Raw genomic sequence first — 17171 nt, forward strand, 5'->3', positions numbered from 1 at the left:
AGCTCCCAAGACCAAAGCCAAGATGAGTCGAAGTTACTCAAGTCCTGTGAGCATAAGGGCATAGCGTAAAAATTTCAGAGAATATAATCTCCGATTCTCCAGGTTATAGGCACTTTTCGGACTGTAAGTCGTGCTCTCATGCTAAGAATATACCACAGAGATCTGCGATCTAACCTCTCCCCGCATGTAGCTCCTCCACTCACGGTCTCTTTTTCTGGGGTATCTCACCAAGTATCTATTTCACTTACATCCCCTTCGACGCCTACGCCTCTCGGCATAAAAGAAGCAGCCATCCTCGACTGAACTAGTCATGTCGGGAGCAGACTCGGAGATGAAAATAGATGCAGCCCGTGCAAAGACGCTGGTTTCCCAGCTCCAGAGCGTGAGCGAAAGGATCGCCGCGGTCTCTAAGGGCAGAAATGTACGAGGTCCCTTCTCTCTCAAAACTCATCGAATTCTGCTCCCTCTGAAATGGAAGGACTGCCGTCAAGTCCATCCGCAAGGTTGCCCACCCGAGTGCTCACATCCTTCTCATCAGGTCCGCCTCGTGGCAGTCTCAAAGCTAAAACCCGCCAACGACATCCTCGCCCTTCACCAACCACCAGTCTCACACGTCCACTTCGGCGAAAACTATCAGCAAGAACTCCGCCAAAAGGCCGAGATCCTACCAAAGACCATTCAATGGCACTTCATCGGCGGTCTCCAATCCGGTAAGTTCACTCGTTTTCTCTCTGTCTCCAGAATACATCCGCAGTAGGGCATCAAAGGTTAAAAGTTTCTTTCCCTCTTTTCCCTTGTGTGTAAATAGGCCACTGTAGACCCCTCGCGCGCATCCCCAACCTCTTCTGCGTCTCCAGCGTAGACACTCTCAAAAAGGCCCAACTCCTCGACAAAGCCCGAGGCGACCTCATCGCCACCGACCCCTCCATCCCCCCGCTCAACGTCCACGTCCAAGTCAACACATCAGGTGAAGAATCCAAGTCAGGCTGCACCCCCGGCGACGAGACGATAGATCTCTGCCGCGCCGTCGCCGAAGCGTGTCCTAACCTGCGGCTCCTCGGGCTCATGACCATCGGCGCCATTGCGCGGAGCAAGGCGACGACGCCGGAGAATGAGAATGAGGATTTCGTGGCGCTGAGGGAGCAGAGGGATCTCGTGGCGGAGAAGCTGGGGCTTGAGAAGGAGAGCTTGGAGTTGAGCATGGGTATGAGTGATGATTTTGAGGGGGCTATTACTTTAGGGAGCTCGGAGGTGCGTGTCGGGAGCACGATATTTGGGGAGAGGCCGGCCAAGGCGCACGCGAAGATTAAGGAGTAGGCCGGCCGTATAATAGAAATTCCGCGATGCTCGAAAAAATATACCTACAATGAAGCTCACTCCACCCAGTTCTTTTCCATCTTTGAATCCCGACTTAATCCATGGCGCTGCTTTTCCATATACCGATTGATCAATCCCATGTTTCCCGTTTCCACCGAATCTCTCAAGCACCTAACACCACGCTGAAGGAGTGAGTTCGTAAGAGCAAATCAAGACAAAAAGAAAAAGCCTTCCACCGGCTGAACCTCAGTACCTGAAAAGCGCCCTCCAGACTCGGAATAAGATGATTGGCAAATGAATGGTTAAGTAAAGAACAATGGACACATCGCCTATTTCCCAGGGCCCAAAGTTTTGTCCTCTAACGAAACACAATACTTTGCAAAGGAATATTTGCCAATGAGAGTACACCACAATTATGAACGACACAGTTGCTATGATGTGACCTTTGCACGCAGTCAGCAGGAAGAAAATACGCCATGGGATGGTAGAACTTCGAAAAACATGTCGCACTGAAGTGCGTAGTATAGATAAATGAAAAGAGAACTTACATGCGGTATACATTGAATCCAGTGCCCTTTCCCAGCCGACCCTAGACTGACGAGTAGTCGATTGGCCGGAGACATTGCGGTCGTCTTTCTTCTCGGTTATCATATTGTAGTAGTGATGACGGAGTCGTTCTCTGGCGTTTGATAAGAGTAGCTCGAGGGTTTGTGTAGATGTGTTTGGGGCGCCTGGGCAACTGAACAAAAATGATGCAGATTGAGGGAGAGAGAGGAGGAGAGAGTTGTTGCGTAGCTCGACCAGCATGTTTAAGAATCCGGCCTAAGTCTCTGGTAGAGGTATAGAAGATAGACGGAAACTTCAATCCACCCAACTCGTAAATGGCCTCTGAGCTTGAGGCAAATCGAACCGTCTTGCGAGGCAACGGCGACCAGCGCAAGTGCTTTTCTCTGCCGTCCCGGCTTCCCATCACCGCGAACCTATCACACGGCGGGGCGAACCGAACGAAGACGGATCATATTCAGGGACAAGTTTAGGAAGTCGGGATATAAACATCCCAAGTATCAAAGTGCTCTCTCGCAGTTCCTCTAGCTTCACACTATCACCCTGCGCCTCTCAGCAACTCCATCCTTCGATACTTATACTTACATAAATGTATTAACATATCTTGTTCTGACTGGCGAGCCGCAATAATTAAGAAGTACATACTATTTGCAGAGTCAATCCTGTAGAAAATGCAAGAAGAAAGAGAGACTCGTCCAATGATGTGTACAATTCAATACCGCCATCTCTCCTTCCATCCACCATCCAAATAACCACCCTATGTTACCATGACGTTCTTAAACGCATCAGATATCTCGGTTCGCGTAGGAACCTGGGGCCCTCTCATCTCCGGTTGGTTCGAATGGCCAGAAGCTATCCTTTCTTCCATCAACTTGAGTAGTATGCCGGGAACGATATCGTCAGTGGCCCGAATAGTCAGGCGTACCATCTAAGAAGGTTTCCCGCGTTAGTTTGCCATTCGTAAAACGCGCAATTAGCACCTTAGAGAGCGGGGAAGAAAGCCACGAACCTGGGTGCCGTAATTCGGCTCCAACCTCATCAAACAACCAAACTTGCCGCCCTGCGAAGTATGCAGCACGCTAGCTCCCACAAAATTCTTCGAGTTATGATCCACGCCCTCCAGGATCCTCCACCGGAACCCTTCAATGATCCTCCTCAAGAATCCCTCCGTGAGCTCGCGGTCCCCATTTCTACTATGCGAAAGCCCAAAAATCTGCTGCGCCTCGCGAGGCGCCCCGCCAATCTGCTTCCACCGCTTGAAGAAGTCGTCGGCCGAGAGGTCAGCGGGGTCCATGAACTTGTGAATGGCCACGGGTAGCTTCAAGGTGAGCGCCTGCAGCGCACCGGCAAGGTAGCTGATTCGGATCGTCGGGCTCTTCTCGAACACGTTCTTGGCCTCGAACATGATCACCTGCTGGGATTGCGCTCCTTGGGAAATGTTGCTTTCTGGAAGGCCCTTTACGTCCCACGTGAGGTTCTTCTTCTCACTCTCATCGAGGTCCAGTGTCGTTGTGAACGAGCCCATGAATGCCGGCGTCCTATTCCTGAAGTACAGGATAAGACACGCCATCTGGCCACGGTACTCAGACCGCACACCAACCTGGATCTGACCGTCCTCGAACAAGACACCGTCGGACCGAACCAGCAGCCTGTTATACCCAGGCTCCCAACCGGGCGACAAGTGAGCTGCGCTGGCCAGATTGGGCGCCTTGAGCATCTTAGGCTCGGCCGACCCGATGTTGGACATGTCAAGGCCGGCAAGGTCACTTGCCCCTCCCCCTATGCCACTTCCGTGACCGTTGGCACCTCCACCATTTGCTCCGCCATTAGCCTTAACCGTCGCCGCCGAGCTAAAGCTCCGCTTCAGGCCGCCACTGTTAACCATGCCAACCTCGGCAGCGTCAGTGTTGGCCGACTTGCCACCAACAATCCAAGTTCTCCGATCGCTAGTATTTGCATGCTTTTGGTGAAGACGCGAGAGCAGCGCAGACTGCCTTTCGGGAAACGGCGGCATCTCATCACACACTGTTCTCAGAAGGTCGTCCGTCGGCATATGCGCAAGAGCCAGGTATTCGCAAGCTCTCTGCTGAAGCTCAGCATCGATCGCGTGGCTGTAGATTTGGAAGATGTTGACGAGTTGAGGCTTGATTTCGGGGAACAAGTTGACGAATTTGATGAAGCAAGAGAGAATCATGACCCTCGTGCTTGAAGTGCATGCGCCGAGCTTTCCCTGCAAAGCAAGGAGCTGCTCGATCGGGCTGCATCTGGGCTGATCGGCGATAAGGTGGCCAAACTCGCCGAGGATATAGGAACCAATCTTGACCAAGGTCTCGTGGCAGTGGTCCTGCTTGACATACTGCAGCGAATGCTGCGCCGCGTAGACTTGGAGTTCTTCGTTATTCGTCACGATTTGGATTACTCGTTGCCAAACTTCATCGCTAACGTGATCGCCAGCCATAGCGATCAGCCTCAACGAGATGTCCACGTACCACTTGATATCGGTGGCGTATTTCTCCGTCAGAATCGCAATCTTCAGCACCATCTCCTCCCGGATGGCGAAGTCGGCATTCTGAAGATATTGGAGAAGCTCGCCCACGATAACCCTCGCGTTGGTGAAGTCGCACATGCTGTACAAGAGGTCGAGTCCCTTTCTCCGAACACTGATGTCCCTATCCTTCAAAGAGCCAAGGATTATCTCTTGGTGTTGCTTGATAGGATCTAAGTTCTCCGCCCGCGCTGCCAAATGGGTCATAGCTTCCAACCCAAGGTATCGGATGTTGGTCTCGCGCGATTGGATGAACTTTCCTAGACGCGATGAAATCTGCTTCATAAGCGTTTCTTCCGTGTCGAGGTGGATGATAAGGTTAATAGCCTCAAACAAGACAGCGTTCTGCGCGTTGTTCTGTTGTACGTTCTTGGTCGGCTCCATAGCCACATCAAGAACCTTTTGAAGGGAATCCCGAATCATTGTACGGGTGTGAGTGTCATCTGTAGGCTCTATTGTTAGTGACCGCTTCACCACTCACTGGATAAGTTGTAATAATGCGAGAGTACACACCGGATGGAGGGAAGTATTGAAGCAAACGAAGAAGTTTGATCTGAAGCCAGGGGCAAGGAACCTTGTAGTAGAGGTAGTCTTGAGTGTACTCTCCATCTACGACAACACGCTTCAGTCTGGCAGCAGCTTTAGCGTACGCTCCCTTGTAATGGTCCAGGTTATCCTGGGCTAGCGTCATAACGAGCGAGGTGATGGAGAGCGCAACGCCGATGTCCGGGTCATCCATCAGTGATATAATACGTTCCGCCCATTGTGGCTGAACGATATCGGGATGTTTGCGGTAGAGCCGTAGAAGTGTGAGAGCGGCCTTCTTTTTCACAAATGATTTCGAGGCACTAGTTTGAAGGTTAGCCTCTCAGCAACATAAACCAAGCCGCTGCTACGAGCTAAGTCGGGTTCTTCCTATTGCTTACGGTGAGATCAAGAGCCTGTGCACTTCTCCGCTCAGGGCCTCGCCCATCTCCCGGCCTCCTACGTTGGCAATAGCATGGAGAGCAAGGCAGTTGAATAGCTCATTGTTGTCAAGGAGGTCCTTTCTTATGCTGTTGAAAACTAGGTGCAGGAGCTCATGCTTCTCGTGGAGGAACAGCGTCATGGCAAGGTAGCCAATCTGCTTTTCGGAATATTTGTTGGCCGAAATAAGATTCACCGCTTCGAGATGTCCGAAGTCGACGTTCCAGCCGAGGATATATATGTACAGGAGCTGCCCTAGTATCAGCAGCGTGTACATGGGTACGGAGCAATCCCGGTGGTGGACGGAGAATACACACCTTGCACACGTATTTCTTTTTATGGTACCCGCTCAAGTTCCCATCTACAAGACGAACAAGTTCATGTTAGTGACCACTCGGGGAGTCCGTTATACCAAACAAAGCAGAGAGTTGGTCGACAGTCACCTTTGAACTTTTGACTATACGTACACCGCATGGTTAGCAGAGAGCAACTTCTGGTGACTCGCACCACAATCCACCAAAGACCATGCTCACCGAATATTAGCCAGCTCTTTATTGATTCTCTTCTCCTCCAACTCGCGGGCCCTAGCGTTCCTCAGATCGGCGATGAACTGCACGAGGCCGCGCATGTTGGAGTTGCTATTGGCCGAACGGCCCAGAAAACTGCCCCCAGAGCTCGACATGGTGTACGGATGATGGGCCGATGAAGGGGAGCTTCGGATTGCCTTCGCCTTCTGAGCTCGAACTTCCCCTTTGCAACACTAAAATCTATCACACAGAGTAGCCGTATCTGCCTGCGATGCCCAAGCTCTATAGAATTCCTAGACCGGATGGACCACCACTTATACGCACGCCTTTCCAGCACGAACTAGCAGTCCATGAGCGTCTGACGTCGGGGTAGAAATAAATTCGTGGTGTCAAGAGGGTCAGGCTCGCCCAAAGCAAAAATTCGAGCGTCGAGTGGAGTACCGGTCGCTTAAAGTCGTGAGGAGGCGGCGGGTGTCGTCTCCTGCAAGGATGCGATGTCGGGAATGCCGGGAAATAGGGGGTCACGGTAAAGCTTGATGTAATTCAACCCAGAAGGGCACCCGGACCGGCTTGTCACTATTCGCTCAAGGGATAGAGTAAAGCAATGCAATTCGCTTGGAATATGTCGCGAAATACGCCGACACAAACGTATTGAGAACTCTTCCTCTAGTATGCGCCTCGAGGGTGCGAGATTCTTTTGTCAGTCGTCGATCGAGGGAGGGATTCGTCGTGTGGGGATGTCGGGTCTCGACTCTAGCTCTCGTTGCTGGTATCGTCGGGTTGAGTGATCAGCGACAAAGGGGGGGGTTGATATACACTGCAATGTAGCCCGGGATGGCAATATATACGGGGGAACGGCACACGAGCGCCAGCAGACTTCTCTACCGCATCAATCCACGTCTGGAAAGCTAATCCAAGGGACAAGTAGGTCTGTCTGGAGTCGGGGTCTAGTTCCCAGAAAACGTGACCGAAGAAGTGGAGAGACCCCTATGGACTTACGAAGGAGCCCACCTCATCCAGACTTCGATCGTTCTTGACATTTTGAATTGCAGGACCGTGCGTCAATAGTTATGCAAGTTTCCCCCCTGTTTCCGCCCCGTTTACTCCATATTAAACGTTAATCAATTCCTGCTTCGTGCCTCCCAGTTTCTTATCGATAAGAGCTCCAATCACCCAAAAATAACCCAGCCAAGAAAGATTGAATCTCGAGATCAATTATGAATTGAGTCCTCGTCAATCGCCCGCCCCTCCAGAGAACAAGGTGCAACTTCGAGGTAGCCTGTCTACCCACACGCAGATGTGGTGGCACTGAAACCCAACTCCCTGCCCACAATGAGCCAAACCCTGCGATTCTTCCGCGCGGCGACCGGATTACGGCTGGATACCCTCGTCTGCACGCGGGCATTCGCGACACAAGCACCTGGAGCGCCTAGGTTCCAAGTCTTCAATCGGCGGACTAAATGGCTTCAGAAGGAGCGCGCTGCGTCAGATGTAGAAAATAGTCGGGTGGCAGATTACCTCAAGGATGAAGTCGCCATCAGGCTATGTGAAAGGCTGCTGGTACGTCCGATTATGGCATTGGCCTCGCATCGAGGGTCATAAAAAAAATCCTAACGGTAGCTCCAACACAGGATATCAAGCGGGAATTCCCCAAGGTCCTTGATCTAGGCGCCAATTCCTGCAATATCGCCCGGGCCCTCACGAGGGAGAACCCCGATCCCGACCCAGACAATCCCATCTCCGACCCCATCGCGAAAAGAGTCACAGAGTTAATCGCCGCGGATTCCTCTGAGAAAATGCTCTACCGTGACGCCGACTTACCCTTCAACAAAGAGATAAACATTACGCGTCAAGTTCTCGCCGATGAGGAGAGCCTCCCTTACGATTCAGAGACGTTTGACCTCGTGCTGAGCTCGCTCAGCATGCACTGGATCAATGATCTACCCGGTGTTCTCTCGCAGATCAACAACATTTTGAAGAAAGATTGCGCCTTCATGGGCGCGATGCTTGGTGGCGACACGTTATTCGAACTTCGCACGTCACTCCAGCTCGCAGAGCAAGAGAGGCTTGGCGGCATCTCCCCTCATGTATCCCCCCTGGCCGACGTCAGAGATGTGGGTGGCCTGCTACAAAAGGCCGGCTTCAAGATGTTGACCGTCGACGTTGATGACATCATTGTCGACTACCCCAACATGTTTGCTTTGATGCAAGATCTGCAGGCCATGGGTGAGGGTAACGCTATCCTAGGTCGGGAGATGGGCCCCATTGGGAGGGACGTTCTCCTTGCGGGCGAAGCTATCTACCGCGAGCTTCACGGAAACGAGGACGGCAGTCTCCCGGCCACGTTTAGGATTATATATATGATCGGATGGCGTGAAGGCGAGAATCAAGCGAAGCCTTTGGCAAGGGGTAGTGGCCAGGTCAACCTCAAGGACATCTTGGAACAAAAATAAGCCGGGTGCGGAGATTTGATTAACATATATTCTTGTATAAAGCCGCGTGATTTTTCATGTCTTTACAAACCACGCCCCAGGCATAGCCTGTGTGTAACAATACCAGCCATAAAAAGCACACGAACAACAGAAACCATCGACATGACAACCTTAAATAGCCTCACTGCACTTGAACATGTACTACGAAATCAATTGAAAACGCCTGGCCAAGTCTCTGCTAACCCGCATTTTTCCGTCCCCGTCCAATGTATGCTCAAGAAATGCATCGATCCCCGCTTCCGTCTAGACTCTCCTGAAATCAGTCATACACCTCACAATCGACCCCAGCCCAGCAACCTCGACAGCCTTCTCATGCCAGCTAAGAAGCACGCTCATAGCAGCAGTAACAGATTCGTTCGCCGCGCCTGGCCTCGACCCTACTTGGCTGAATCCACCGGTGGCCTGTGGAATGATGCGGGTAGGACTCCTAGGCCCAGGCCCCGCAGATCCGGCAGCCATGCCTTTGTACCTTTTGACACGCCAACGTTAGCGGACTTTGAAAGGAAGAGTTCGAATTTGTGTGGATTTCCATACAAGTATTTCACGAGAACATCCAAAAGCTCACTTCCTCCCTCCGATCCGTAGATGCGGTTAAGTAGCGGGGTCATTTCGCTTGCCTTGATCGACTGGAGTACCTCGGTGATAGTCTGCAGATGCGCATCCTGTTGACAAAAACAAAATCAAGTCAGCTCAAGGCTTCACCCCGTAGAGTCCCCATTGTGGATAGAACCAAAAATCAACAACCTGCCTTTGCGGCGTCGCTGCCATTGTAAACCGGAAACTCCAAACATCCCCTAAGCGCACCCTCCGCATCACCACCCCTAAGTAGCTGCCTAACCTGCTGGGCGAGCCCGCGAACATCGCTTTCGGAGATTTCGGGCTGCGGGGGAGATAATGTGGACGTATCGAAGTTGAGGGGCGAGTCCTCTTCTAGGGCATCGATGTTGATTGTGCGCCAGGCGTCGCCGAGCGTCGCCTCGGAGTGCTGCTGGATGATGGACATGGTGGTTCTGGAGCTTCCCCCTTAACAAAGGTAGGATTGGGGAGATGTCGTCGGGAGAGGAGAGGATTCGGTTGGGTTGAAGAGACTAGGTTCCCTTCGGAGTTACCTCGTCTCTGTTGTGTCTCGTGGAAATCGAGTAGGCGGATGCAGGTGGACAGCTTGGGGTTGTTTCGTGGCGGGGTTCGGTGTGGCAGGTGCTTGAGGCTGCTAGCACCCCGCCCAGTGAGGATCATCACCAGCAGTTCAACGTCCTAAAATGACTTAGTAATCAACCGGTCCCCAAGGCACTGTCTTATCCACAGTATGGTTTGGTTCTATCTACACCGTCTGCGTGTAAGTGAGCGCCAAGTTCAACATCGTTCAACCTGGTCAGACTCAACGCCCCCCAAGTAGTGACGCCAAACTTATAGAGAAGTGGGCTCAAATTAAGAGGCAGGGGAACTCATCAAGTTGCGTCACAAGCCTCTGATTCTCCAGGTTTAAAAATCGCCAATCTAACCCGGAATTGCCATTGCCAGCGTGAAGAAACCCATATCTCGAGGTCGCGAGAAGTCTTTTGATGCTGGGTGTCTTGGACCTCTTGTACATTATTGTACTGCTTTGTGTCTTATGGGTAGCTCTCTTTACGATGGAAAGCTGTAAAATTTTTGTATCGTTCTACGCAATGGCCAGCCGATCCCATACTTCACATCAAGACCTTCCAGTATGCCGAGAGGAGATCAAGAAAAGGTATTTGATCACTCTGTGTTCTAGCTCGGAAGAGAATGCACCTCGGCATTAGAATCAGAGGCCTGTTCATCAGACTAGTTGCCTCTTAAAAGACTTCATTGAATTGCGAAATTAGAGATCAAGGTAGGAATCTAGTCCCTCACCGTCGACATCGAATATGAAGGCTCTTGAGACGCTTAGGGTTCAGCTTGCTACTGGTAATGGAACTCGGTTATTCACTTACCTCTTAGTTGTTTCTGTATTGTCATGCCGTAGGCTTTTTATTTGCAAAATGGCCACGAGCTAAATACTGCTCTAGCATATCTCGAACCTCATTCTTGCATCTCTAGAAGATAACCTGAATACAGCATCCACTGAAGTCGTGCCCACCACGGATCGACACGTACAGGAACAGAGAGTCATACCCTGTAGCAGAAAACGGCAATATCTTGACTCTTCACCGGAGTTTCCGCTTTTCAAGGCCGAATATGCTCGGGAAGACCCTCTGTCCTGGCGTGGGAAGGAACCAACAATGTTAAGGTGGTAATATCTTTTAGCTGAGTCTTCCTAATTCCTTCTTAAGGTGTTCGTAATACATGGAAAAGCTGTGTTGGGAATTAGGCAAGACTAGGCCCTCACAATGATTCAAGGACCTGGACTCAACGGACCTGTTCTTCAGGAGCAGATTAGGCCCAGGACTAGCTACACCTCCAGCTGAACAAACTACCTAGCAAATGGTATGACTACACCTTCCATTTGACCTAGCTTGGATTGACATGAAAGCTTCCATACCTTCCAGGGATTAACTGTATAGAGACCTGCCGTTCTAGTAGTCAAAGTTGCTACACCGGTTCTGCGATGTTCCTAATCCTATCTTTTTAACACCGAGGTCCGAATCACGAGCCTTGCACAGTCAATATACGACGAGAGCACAGTTAGGTCCAGACGGAGGACAGTGTTCACGGAATCAAAGTGAAGAGAATATATATAGTTGACCGCATTAGTCTCGCGTTTGGGCGGACTCAATGCCTCCCAATATATTTCCGGTCTCTTGACAGGTACTTTGCCTTCTGGAAGCCTGATACACGGAACACTCAAAAAATACACTCTGGAATGGATCGGCAAGTAAGATATCGACACGAGGACTTAAGAATGAGGAGCTGTGGCCAACTTAGAGCTATTTGTGCCCTCCTTGGGCTGCAACGTGAAAGTGCCCAGGCTTCTCGATGCCAAGAATGTTCCGGCCTTTCTGCTGCACATTCACTCTACGGCGTGCTCTCTGCACGATGCCTTGAATCTACCTTCGTCTTCATCTGCGCCTCATGTGCGAAAGTGCCGGAGGGAGTGGGCATATCAACGTGTATGACAGATGGTGCGGTCGACTCCATCAATAGAGGAACATCAGGACCTCCGGCGCCCGCGGAAACTAAACTAGAACACTAGGAAATAGATATTCGCCACAGGGCGGAGAGGAACGCCGGGCGATGTGAAGGGGAAGAGTTTCTTCACTTCCTCTCTCACTTTGAACGGACAGGACTAAACTACGTGAAGGAGGCCTCAAGCGCAATTCGAGTCTCTGCATCACTGTTACAGTTTCCCCAATCATTTTTGCTCATTCTTCACAAAATACGTGCTTAAGGAATGCTTGCAATGCCACAGGTAAGTACATTCGCCCGTAGATCTTGGGATGTTTTCGTTTCTCTTCTTTTTCTCATTCCTCAGCAATAAGCATCATACAAATTACCTATCCAAAGGCGTGTATATCACCAGGTAATTGCCTTCCCTCCCCAGCTCTCCAAAAAAATCTCTCAATATATTCAAGATGAAGGGATATATTCCCTCATAACAGCTTGGTTCAAATTGCCCGAGTCGTCTGACCGACGATGACGGACGGTGCGTAACGATCTCCACACGTCGGGATTCACGGATAGGCGGAAAGCAAAAAAAGGCAGAAGAAAAAAAGAGTCAACGGGAGGGAGAATGTACCTCGCATAGACGATCTGGGGTGCCTCTTCTGCCCTAAGGGAGTGTGCTGCTCTTGGAATTACGGGGTATTATCCGTCGCATCTCTGGAGATCAAGAAACAGCATCGCTACCGCAGGCCGTAATCAGGCAAGCGGTAATTCCAGAAAGAGAAAAGTGCCCCAACCGAACACCGGGAGTCTGAGGAACGGGTCGCATCTCAAAGTCGTATCCTGGCACCGTTTTGGGCAATGAGACAGCGCTCACACTGCCGTTTTGGGTCGAGCTTCATCCTTCATGTCGGCTTTTGCGTCTCAACGAGGGCAAAATTTTCTGGTAATATTACTCGTAACTCACCGAACCAAGGTACCATTTTGATGGACGTCCGCGCACTCACCGGTCGCGTAAAACCTTTCTTCATCATCCGTTCGCTAAGTATGGCCGCAATTAGAATTAATATGCGTGAGACTTTTGGTTGACAGGATGTGGACGGGACGTGTATCGATCCAGAGCGACGAGATCCTGCCTGTCCAGTGGCTGATAGAGCCCGCATATGGCCAAGCTGACCCGAGCTGTATCTTTCACATATTGTCTCGGTTGGTGTGGACGGGCACAGAGGATCTAGCGCTTCTCCGAGCTCGTCGTCGGTCTCCCACAAGTTTATCAAAAGCAGATGCTCGAGGCTCTGAGTTGTCCAGTCCTGGCTGGACCGTGACACGAACATGCCACCAAATCTAGGGCATCGGCAAAATCTGGAGTTCTATCTCCTTCCCGAGACAAGAATTAATACCGGTAATCCTATCTTTTCCCGCCTGCCGTGATTTCTTTTTCGTCCCGTCTTGCCCCTTCGTTCCCATCCTCTTCCGGAGATCAACAATATCCATCAAACAAGTTTGCCCGTTCGCATGCAACGAGATTGGGCACTCATACCACCAATCCGTCGCAGGTAGCTCCCTCATTTATTTTTTCCATCCTCCCTGCGGCACGACGTTGTCAGAGAGTGGATCTTGAAGTCTTTGCGTTCAGGGAGGCAGGGCCAACAAGGTGAGACGGATCGGTAGCCAATCCCTATTTCTCCGTTTCTCGAAATTCCTTGGCCCTAAAATTTTGCCCGCCTGGCAAGGGAGGCTGAAGGCGATCAGCAACAAAGGAACACTCAATGAATAATGAATGGAGCAAGAGAGAAAATTTTTAAAATTAGCCCGTGCCTGTTGCTTCGGAATGATCAGCACGCGCGTGGAACTCCTGCAACGTAGCTGCAAGGCGGAAGCCATCCCCGGTGCCATGAGGCTCGCTTGGCATCTTCCGGCCCCCAAGTGTTTCTTCACTCACGCGTATCTTTACGAAGCATTAATGCTTCGTATACGGACACCGTGCCAGACTGTATTTGCTGCAGGTACGGAGTGCTTGGACTGTTTGGACTATTAATACTTCGTACGAATGAATACTGGTGCACTAACAATCTAATTCCCGCGCTCGGATACGCGTCCCAACTTCTGGAGAGGTTCTCCACGAGTGTAGCCTATGAGTCAATTCACTTCTTACACCCCTACAAGCAAAACCCCAGAAACTACGGGTTCACCGAGCCAAACAGCTTGTCCCTGGTATTAGTCCTCTCGTTGTATGTTTCGCAACGTCGTGATGGAAGTGTCGTCCCCGCTTGGTTGGCACTGAGCAGGGCGAGTTCATTACACGCCTGGCTGTCGAACATGTTTGGTCAAGGGGCAAGACGATGCTGCTTCAAAGATTGTAGGACAAAGGGTCTGTCACCAGCGGAGTGGGGCGCTGGATTGGATGAGCCTGAGGACCATCAATTTAGCCCCTGATCCTTCGCGTGGTCCAGTCGCACTGGGTTCTTCTGGAAGGCGAAGAATTGGAAACCATCCCTGTAAAGTACCACGAGTTAATCACGGGGATTTCCCTTTCGAGACTCCTCTCTCTTTTTTAGGAACGGGGAGGTTGCTGGGGGGAACCTCGGCCCCTAATTTCCCGCCCACACGGATCGGATAGGTGGATTCAAGTTCCTTGAAATGCTACCTCGTAGCGTTGGAACTGGTAAAAGTTGAGTTTATGCTATTGTCATCGCAAGACTTACGGAGGCTAGTGGGCCACTAGCCACCTCGAGCTAAGCACTGCTGAGGATATTCTGTCTGGTTGGTGTCTTGACTTTAATAAATCGAGGCTAGGATTTGCCTGCCTGTCTGCATGACCTTGACAATCGACAGAGCGAACATACGCTTCTCAGCCATAAGAAAGTGTCTTGGGAGGATGAGCCGTAGGCCCGAGGAGTTGTTCAAGTTGAGTTCGACACGGGGTGGCCTCATACCTGCTGGCACACTCACTCGCTATCTCTGTCCAATTTGGGACCGAGATCCCTCAAATTTACGATACTGGTTCTGGGTGTCGAAATGGCAAAGGACACTGGGGAAATCCACACTTTTCTGGGGCGCAAGAAGGCCGAGTGGACACAGGCTCTCGGGACCTACCCGTCTGGGCCGGTCGACGAAATGAATGTGGGACGAGGGGGGGTTCTAACTGGCACTGACCTGACTTCCAAACGAAGTTAGCGTGCACAGTCTGGGAAGGAGAAAGGGCAGACCATGCCCAGCCCCCTGGAAGCTGAGTGTCAGTGTTTCCTTCGTCGGAGCTGTCCTATTGATAGCCAGGCATCACTGAGACCATCTTCCTTGCCGATAGTGCGTAATCTAGAATGCCCTTGATTGTTGCCATCATGTGCGGATCCGTAGAATTTACTTCGTGAGGCGCTGTGCGAGAAGCTCTGAAGTACGAAATAGGGATCGAGGCACGAGCCCAAGTATGGTATGGTACTGCCGAGTCGGAGCCTATGAGGTACACTGACCTTGGTGCTCCACCAGACATGGTATGGTGTGGACATGGGCAGGCATGGCCCGATTAGTTGCCTGGGCCGGGCTGATGGATCACGATATCGACTCGAATCTCGTCCCCAGTGATGGCTATGGTAATAATCTGTTCCGCTCTGGACAGCACACTTGCCAATTGATGCCTACATCGGAGAGAAGACGGCTGACGGTTATTCGCTCCGGCATCACATGATTCTTGTAGAATGCGAACGCCGGGCGAACAGTGGACTCGGAAGAGAGCAGAGGGGTAGGGCCGAGTCGTCATTGGCTGTGGGGCGTGTGGGCTTTGCCTCTTCTTGCGCCGCCTGGCTGGTGAGCGTCTTCATTGGAGCATAAATCGGCTCCCTGCCAAGCCTGGGGTTAATGGGACAAATTCACCCTTTCTATTGTTTTCCCGTTGTCTGTTCGGCCACTCTGGCCCTGGGCACCTGGGCGATGATCAATGGATTGAGTGGACAACCGATGGGAGCGTTTGCAAATTACCTTCCCTATCCTAAAGTTTGCTTCGTGCTTTCAATTGCCCTTGTTTTGGCCTTCGTCGCGCTATGTAGTCTTCTGTGGAGAAAGCTACAAGGCCATGATCGAAGAGACAGGAACGTGATGGCGTTCAGAAACAATGTTGGCACAGTACCACTCAGTACGGAGTACATAGTCACAGGAGACTTGGCCGTGAGATTCCTGGAGGAGCCATACTAACCATGTCCGGTATCGTTTTCTCCCAGCTAACGCAGGAACGCCTGCAGTGTACCAGTATGGTGTGGCGTAGAGTTCTTCACAAGCAGGCTGGACACGTGTGTAGTGTACGTACCAAAAGGGATGGCAAACCCCAGGCAATGAAGCGACCTCGGGCCAGGCACTGTAATATCCGCATATGAACATCATCGTGATGCCCTACCTCGAAGGCTCCATCGATCATCGATTAACACTGCTGTTGCCGGGTAACGGGATCCGCAATACATTTGTATTATTGACGTGGACCGGGAGGTTGTCCGAGGGTAGGATATCCTATAACCTCCCTCCTGAGCCTCGTTTCTCCTTTGAGTAATCATAGAGCGGCCAGAGATTTGTAAGATCTCATCTGGTTGACCGAGGAAGGCTGACCTGGCCCAACAAAAAGGGGCAGTACTTTTAACATGTTCCGATTCATGTGAGTGATGGATCCGCTCACGCCTTCCGGATCTTCTTCCCTTCACTTTTCAAGGGTTAATGTACTCCGTGCGTAATATTATATAAGAACTGGGTACCAAGCGACACTTCCAAGCATGCCCTAGTACGCTAAATAGTTTGGAACATTTGCCCCTGTTCTAGAAATGTTCCATGCAGAGAAAAGAACACTGAGCTTCAGTGGTGCAAACACAGATCAATGGATGGTGTCGCTCCATCGGATGCCATTTTAGCGGGAGACTGCACAAGCAACATTGAATGGGTAAGGCGATGACACCCAACACGTTTTGTCACTTTTGATTCCGTATTTTACAAACAACTTGGGCATTTCCGAGCTGGTGTGACAGGAAGGGAAGGCTCGACGGGAGGATCCGTTGACTCGTCACATGGAGGTCGCATGGCAGGTTGACCTGTGGCTTGCTTGTTGCAGTTGCACTTTGCACTTTGCCCTATTGATGCCGCTTGCCGCTTTTCTTGGGTTGGTGACTTGTCAGGGTCTGCAAGCTGATACGAAGGGGTACTTTTCAGCCCTCTTTCCAGGCTTTTCTCAACGGAAATTCGAGGGCATGTTTGTTCCCAATTTCTTCTTTTCTTCAAGAAGTCTCCCTGCAAAGCCATTGAGGTCTCCAATCGGAAGTTTGGCCCACTGTTTCAACGATGGCCGTCACATTGAAGCTGTTGGGATGAGCAAAAAACCGGGTCCATGCGATGGCGAGCGGCTTACTTTCGTAAACTACTTCGTGGGCCGCCTTGATGTCGGTGAGTAAACAGAATTGTTGATCCTCACCGTGTTCACCGATCTGGAAGGTACTCTCCAAAGCCATGGGCAATCTTGACAAATTTAAGCACCAAAGTACGAAGTAATGTATATTGACTTTGGTTTTGGAATTTTTGTAAGGCAAGGGGACTTGCCAATTGGAAGGGGCTGCCCGAATGGGCTTGCCTCCCGAGAAATATCAATTGATGAAACAGGCAGCACTCTGCCAGGGTGTACGAGGTAAGGTTCGTTGTGTTGTTGCTTTGTAAACCACCAAATAAGCC

At 51.0% G+C, this 17171-nt stretch overlaps 4 protein-coding genes across 4 annotated transcripts; 2 read left to right on the forward strand and 2 right to left on the reverse strand.

Moving 5' to 3' along the window:
• Positions 1–310: 310 nt before the first annotated feature.
• Positions 311–1317, forward strand: SAPIO_CDS2852 (uncharacterized protein; the record flags this gene model as incomplete). Its single annotated transcript, XM_016785771.1, has 3 exons — positions 311–421; positions 539–710; positions 809–1317. The coding sequence occupies 3 exons, from the start codon at positions 311–313 to the stop codon at positions 1315–1317; spliced, it is 792 nt and encodes a 263-aa protein (XP_016644553.1).
• A 1321-nt stretch (positions 1318–2638) lies between these two features.
• SAPIO_CDS2853 (AP-2 complex subunit alpha-2) lies at positions 2639–6074 on the reverse strand (the record flags this gene model as incomplete). Its single annotated transcript, XM_016785772.1, has 7 exons — positions 2639–2809; positions 2891–4825; positions 4908–5274; positions 5353–5642; positions 5710–5753; positions 5836–5849; positions 5926–6074. 7 exons carry the CDS (start codon positions 6072–6074, stop codon positions 2639–2641), a joined length of 2970 nt encoding a protein of 989 aa, XP_016644554.1.
• A 1177-nt stretch (positions 6075–7251) lies between these two features.
• SAPIO_CDS2854 (NADH dehydrogenase [ubiquinone] 1 alpha subcomplex assembly factor 5) lies at positions 7252–8372 on the forward strand (the record flags this gene model as incomplete). The annotated part of the gene is made up of 2 exons (XM_016785773.1): positions 7252–7479; positions 7551–8372. 2 exons carry the CDS (start codon positions 7252–7254, stop codon positions 8370–8372), a joined length of 1050 nt encoding a protein of 349 aa, XP_016644555.1.
• Positions 8373–8654: 282 nt separating this feature from the next.
• SAPIO_CDS2855 (uncharacterized protein) lies at positions 8655–9414 on the reverse strand (the record flags this gene model as incomplete). The annotated part of the gene is made up of 3 exons (XM_016785774.1): positions 8655–8880; positions 8946–9073; positions 9250–9414. 3 exons carry the CDS (start codon positions 9412–9414, stop codon positions 8655–8657), a joined length of 519 nt encoding a protein of 172 aa, XP_016644556.1.
• Positions 9415–17171: the final 7757 nt, after the last annotated feature.

The sequence above is a fragment of the Scedosporium apiospermum genome (genome assembly GCF_000732125.1).
Source record: "Scedosporium apiospermum strain IHEM 14462 chromosome Unknown SEQ_SAPIO_0087, whole genome shotgun sequence".
Taxonomy (NCBI): domain Eukaryota; kingdom Fungi; phylum Ascomycota; class Sordariomycetes; order Microascales; family Microascaceae; genus Scedosporium; species Scedosporium apiospermum.